The sequence below is a fragment of the Echinops telfairi genome, unplaced genomic scaffold, assembly GCF_000313985.2.
Source record: "Echinops telfairi isolate 266 unplaced genomic scaffold, ASM31398v2 ScPeMD7_7423;HRSCAF=8461, whole genome shotgun sequence".
Classification (NCBI taxonomy): Eukaryota; Metazoa; Chordata; class Mammalia; order Afrosoricida; family Tenrecidae; genus Echinops; species Echinops telfairi.
Window position 1 is genome coordinate 658,336 of NW_022111323.1, and position 6,359 is coordinate 664,694.

Sequence of the window (6,359 nt, forward strand, 5' to 3'; positions counted from 1 at the left end):
TAATAATTTATAAATTATTATTATATCTTATCTTACACTGCCCGGTGTCTCCCTTCACCCACCCCTCTGCTGCCCATCCCCCAGAGAGGAGGTTATATGTAGATCCCTGTGATCAATTCCCCCTTTCTACCCTCTCCCCCCTTACCTCCTGTTATCTTCACTGTCACCCCTGGTCCTGAGGGGTTCTTCTGGCCTAGATTCCCTGCATTTCCAATTCACATCTGTACCGCTGTGCCTCCTCTGGTCTAACCAGGTTTGCAAGGAGAATTGGGGTCATGGTAGTTGGGGGGAGGAAGCGTTTAAGAACTAGAGGAAGGTTGTGGGTTTCACTATTGCTATACTGAACCCTAAGTGACTCATCTTCTCCCCACTACCCCTCTGGAAGTCTATATTTTTAAAAGAGCTCTTTTTATCATAGCTCTGTGGCAGTTATATAGAGACAATTTTGACTTAGCAAAAGATAAAGCACCCAGTTGGAAAAGCAGTGTTTTTCTATTTGACCTTAGGCATCAGAATAAAGATAGATTAATCTAATTATGAATACGACTGAATTTCCCAAAGACTAAAGAAACCGTGGTACACAATAGACCTCATTAGATACCAGAGAAGTGGTTGTAGAGGTTTACCAACTTGGAGGCAGAATATATAGAGAGGAAATCCTCATGGCACTCAAAGCTGACTTATCCTAGGAAGTTTCTAGGATTCTTTCTTTCTGAAGAGCATAGGAATGTTTCAATATTATCTTCTTTTAAAATAAAAAGAACAATGAATATAATATTTTACAATAATGATTCTTGTTGGAATCTATTCATTTTTATACCAACACAATCGATAACTGTGCTGAGGGTCCCAAAATGTCACAATGCTACCCTAATGGCAATTGGCTCATGATATTTACTTAAAACTGTGTAAGAAGCTGGCTTTCCACAGCAGTTTGAAAGTATATAGGTGCCCATTCCTCTGAACAACAGCTGATGTGCAATGTGGTAACTAGGGAAAGCTAGTGAAGGACTGTTATATATGAAGCTGTCTGCCAGAAATTGCACAGACTTATAGTCTCAAGGTGATAGTAGATTCTGGTCCTGATCAATCCTAGACCATAAACTTTATTTCCTCAGCAATTAGGGAACCAAAAGGAAATAAATCCATATTTTCATGCTATGACTAGACATTTCTCCTTAGTTTTAGCCGTCCTTCAGGCAAAAGTCAAAAATAAGAGCCTCTAGGAGAGATGCTTTACCCTCCTCTTGACAGACTACAGATAAACCTCAGAGAGATTTGAGTTCAGTTCCAAACCAACACAATAAAGCAAATAATACAAATATTTGGGTTTCCCAGTAAGTATGTTTCTACTATACTATAGTCTATTAAGTAAAAATTTGAGATGTGCGAATTATAAAAATATGACAGAGACACTAAGTGAGCACATGCTATTGGGCAAATGTCACTGATAGATTTGCTTGACATATGGTTGCCACAGACGTTGAACTTGTAAAAACACAACATTTATCAAGTGCAATAAAGGAAAGCACAATAAAAGGTGTTCCTGTACTGTCTACTGCCCTGTTTTCTTCAACAGCCAAAAGATGCTTCGTCAAAAGGCAAAACAAGCATCAAGAGTGATATTAGTGTTATTTCCCACTCTCCATGGAAGTTTAAATGTTTAGATGCCATTGAATCCAGTTCCGTCATTTTATTTAAAAGGAAATTGAAGTCTAAATGGATGGTTTCTTACTTAAAATCACATCTAAATTGGTGCCATAGCCAGGAATAGAGTCCATTCCCTCTACAAGAGCAAATAGCATATTTATCTAATGCCAACTTTATAATTTTTAAGAGAGAAAATGCTATTAACTACTTTCTAAAGATGATTTCTACTCTGTGGCATATAACCTATATTTTGACAGATCAAGATATACTGCGCAAACTGGAGAAGGAAAAGATTCTCGTCTTCACTCCATCCCGAAGGGTCCAGGGCAGAAGAGTTGTCTGCTATGATGACCGGTTCATAGTCAAACTGGCTTTTGATTCTGATGGCATCATTGTGTCCAATGATAACTACCGAGACCTTCAAGTTGAAAAGCCAGAATGGAAGAAGTTTATAGAGGAGAGGTTGCTGATGTATTCTTTTGTGAATGACAAGTATGTTTCCTTCCAGTAGACTCGAAATAGCTGATATCCAAGTTACCACTATGAATAGTGAATTTTCTATAGATATTACTGAGTACATACTATGTACCACACATTGTGCTAGTTGCTGTGGTGATAATAGACTAAATAAAACCCAACAACTCACCCTAAGAGCCTCTAAGTCTAGGGGAGAGAGAGACAGACAGACAAAGAACGAGAGACAGAGAACATAATGCATTGTGATAAGTGCTATAGTCGAAGTATTTTTAATGGCTTTATCTTCCCAGAATGGTAGGAAAAGACCTCAGAGAAGAGATAACACAGGTATAGGAAAAGGCAGGCTGGCATTGCAGGTGAAGGGCCAGCATGGATAAAGCTATAAAAGTGTGAAAGTGGGTGGCATGTTGAGCAAACCAGTATAGCTAAAATATATACCGCATGAAAAAAAATGATGCACAAAGTAAAGCATCCTTTCTATATAATAAAATATAGGCAAAGAGGTCATGGGGTCAGAAGGGAAGACATTCATATTTTCTTTGGGTACTTCCAGATTTATGCCTCCAGACGATCCTTTAGGACGCCATGGACCAAGTCTTGAAAATTTCTTAAGAAAGAGATCCCTTGTTCCTGAGTATAAGAAGCAACCATGCCCTTATGGTGAGTACCTATATGTAGAACTATGAGAAACATGAGGACTCTTTCAAATGAGAAATCCTGCCTTGTTCACTTTCTGTGACTTAAAGTCTTTGTCCTCGTGTATTCTCTATTAGGTATTTAAAGAAAGACCTAGAAACTACACGAGGAAAAGGTAACGAATTGAGGGGAAGAGTAGTTGGTTAAACTGACCTATGTGCACTATAGCTTTCAAAATCCTGCATGATTTTGTTGGGGACAGAGCAATGCAGAATTCAAGAAGGCCTATGGAAGCATAAAGAACAATGCCAAACTTGATTTAGTCCTAAGAGTTGCATGCATCTTTGTCAATTAATAATACTGTTTTTCTGATTTGTATTTTCAGTTTCCTTCCAAAATTCATTTTCATTTGATTTGCTCTTAAAATATAATTTTAATGCTCTTACCCAAGTTCCTCTGATAAAATATCTGCTATCAGTGTATTCATTTCTTTTTCTAAGCTATTAAGTATGTTTATTTTTATGAAGTATATATATATTTTTTTTACATATTGTTTTTTTAATCATTTTATTGGGGCTCATACAATTCATCACAATAGATAGATCAATTGTGTAAAGCACACCTATACATTTGTTGCCCTCATCATTCCCAAAATTCGCTTTCCTCTTGGGTTCCCGGAATCAGCTACTAGTTCTGAAGTTATTTTGGGTGTTTTCTCTTTGAGGATAGACATTTGCGTTTGTGAAATATTTGGGTTTTTACTTTTAATTAGCATATTTAAATCACATAGTGCTTTCATGTTGAATCTCTCATTTAGTCCTCATAGTCACCCTATACTATACTGCAGGGATGATTATAAACCTTTTTACAGAAAAGGAAAAATTAACTCAGAAAGTAATCACTTACCAAGGTAAAAAAGCTAGTAAGAGACATAACTGGAAATGAAACTCAAGCCTGGGTGGCTTCCAAACCTGTGCTCTTTGTACTCCTCTATGCTGCCTTTTGTTACCCTATACTTCTTCTGTATGCGTATTATACTTAAGCAATATTGTGAATTACAGGAAGATGAAGACTGTTCAACTGCTCAGCTCTTGGCTTTCACATTGCAATTTCCTCTCCAGCTTTCCACCTCCTCCTTTTCCTCTCAGTGTCGCTTTGGTATTGTTGCTCATATTTTGGAGTGATTAATTTTCTATCTTCACCCCAAACATAAACCCCTAACCTGAATGACCTAGTTTCTGGCACAGAAGGTTGCACCCTATATGAGTCTTACTTCAAGACATTATTTTTCAGGCAAAAAATGTACCTATGGCCACAAGTGCAAATACTACCACCCAGAACGGGCCAACCAACTCCAGCGTTCAGTGGCTGATGAGCTCCGCATCAGTGCCAAGCTGTCCACAGTGAAAACCATGAGTGAAGGCACCCTGACCACGTGTGGAAAAGGGATATCTAGTGCCAAAGGTGAGATAACCTCAGAGGTCAAGCATGTTGCCCCAAAGGGCCAATCAGATCCCAGCATCCGGTGTGTGGCTCTGGAGCCTGAGGAATGGCTGTCCATTGCCCATAAGCCTGAGGCCAGCTCTGTTCCCTCACTTGTGACTGCTCTAAGTGTTCCCACAATCCTGGCCCCCAAAAGCCATGCAGTAGGTGCACTGAACACCCGTTCAGCCAGTAGTCCAGTGCCAGGGTCCTCCCATTTCTCCCACAAGAAGACCTCCTTAGAGTACATGGCCAGTATGCAGTACCCCCCTATTCTGGTTACTCACAGCCATGGGACCCCAATTACCTATACTCAACAATACCCACAGTTTGAGTCACTGGAGGATCATGGCTACTACTCAATGTTAGGTGACTTCTCCAAACTAAACACCAATAACATGCATAATCGAGAGTATTTCATGGCTGAAACAGACCAGAGTATATATGTTCAGAATTCCAATCTCTGTTCTGACAATCATCTGAGCCATACCAGGAATGACACTTATTCCTCTTACAACAATCTATACTTGGCTGTAGCTGATGCCTATCCTGAAAGTAGTTTGAAGATGCATCGTTCAGCATCCCAGAATTATCTTCAACCTTTTCCTCATGGTTACCAAGAAGCCTTAACACGAGTGCAGAGTTATTGCCCAGAGGATTCTAAGCAAGCCCCTCACAAGCAATCAGTCCCCCATTTAGCTTTGCATGCCCAGCACACAGCAACTGGAATACACTCCAGCAGTCTTGGAGACTACCCTATGCCTCCCAATATCCATCCTGGGGCAAGCTCTCAGCCAGGCCGTGCTCTAGCAATGACTCGAATGGACAGCATTTCGGATTCCCGCCTCTATGAGAGCAATCCCACGAGGCAAAGACGACCTCCTCTGTGCCGAGAACAACATGCCAGTTGGGATCCCCTGCCCTGTGTAAACGACTCCTATGACTACCCTTCCTATCCCTTGAATAATAGTCTCATACAACCATGCTATGAATCAGTCATGGTCCGGAGCATGCCTGAAAAGATGGAGCAGCTTTGGAGAAATCCTTGGGTTGGTATATGTAATGATTCCAGAGAACATATCATTCCAGAGCACCAGTATCAGACCTACAAGAACCTTTGCAATATTTTCCCTTCAAACATTGTCCTTGCAGTGATGGAGAAGAATCCCCACACAGCAGATGCCCAGCAACTGGCAGCCTTGATTGTTGCTAAACTTAGGGCTGCACGTTGACATGATATAAGATTTATTTCTTTATGAATTAATATGAATATTAATTCTCATAATGCATTGTGATAATAGTAACTAATATTTTCATTGCCCTTTAGAAATTATAGAATGTGTTCTCTTCTTTATAGCATTTAAGTGCACAACACCCTGTAAGGTAGGTTTTATTAGTGTTCAATTTTATAGAGAAGAAAACTAAGTCTTACTGAGAGTAAGTGATTTACCAAAATGACACTGCTAGCAAATGTCTGAGTTAAGACTCACACCCAAATCCTCTGACTCCAAATCCCAGGTTCTTTTGCACTGCACCATAGAGGAATAGAGGACAAAACCTAGGGAAGGGGGGCCTAACTACAAGAAACTCACTGAAACCCATTATATGGTTTTCTCAGTCACATATTCTATATTACAAACTATCAATGATATACCTAATTTAGAGGGCAACAGCATCAGGATCAGATTGTATGCTCAATTAACCATTTAGGATTTTTAGCAGAAATATTTAAAGCTATTTAAAAGTTAATACATAATTTATTGCATGGATATATGATTCAATATTTTGATTAACCAAGCTACAGTATCATATTGAGGCTCCTAAAGCTATAGTTCAAACCTATTGTTAGCAATTATATTGCATGCACAAATATTCAGTTTGAGATGTATGCTTCTGTATAAACTGCTTATGTAGCGATAATGAGATGGTAGTTTCTGCACAGTCCTTAACCAATAGCCATATAGGTCATGAATCTGACTTGATAATTTTATGTCATATTTCAGAATTTCAACTTGTTTTAAAAGTAAAATTACATGTCAATATTTGAACATTCCTTTCTTAGGCACCAGGGCAAATCAGCTCTATTTCCTTGTCCATTTTACTTGTCAACATTT

At 39.1% G+C, this 6,359-nt stretch overlaps 1 protein-coding gene across 1 annotated transcript in view; it reads left to right on the forward strand.

Moving 5' to 3' along the window:
* The window catches only part of ZC3H12B (zinc finger CCCH-type containing 12B), a 383,060-nt gene extending 377,583 nt beyond the window's left edge, over window positions 1–5,477 (forward strand). Inside the window, exons 4-6 of the mRNA XM_004715436.2 lie at window positions 1,908–2,142; window positions 2,681–2,787; window positions 4,057–5,477. Of these exons, the coding sequence (XP_004715493.1) occupies window positions 1,908–2,142; window positions 2,681–2,787; window positions 4,057–5,477 (1,763 nt within the window). The remainder of the gene's footprint in view (window positions 1–1,907; window positions 2,143–2,680; window positions 2,788–4,056) is intronic.
* Window positions 5,478–6,359: the final 882 nt, after the last annotated feature.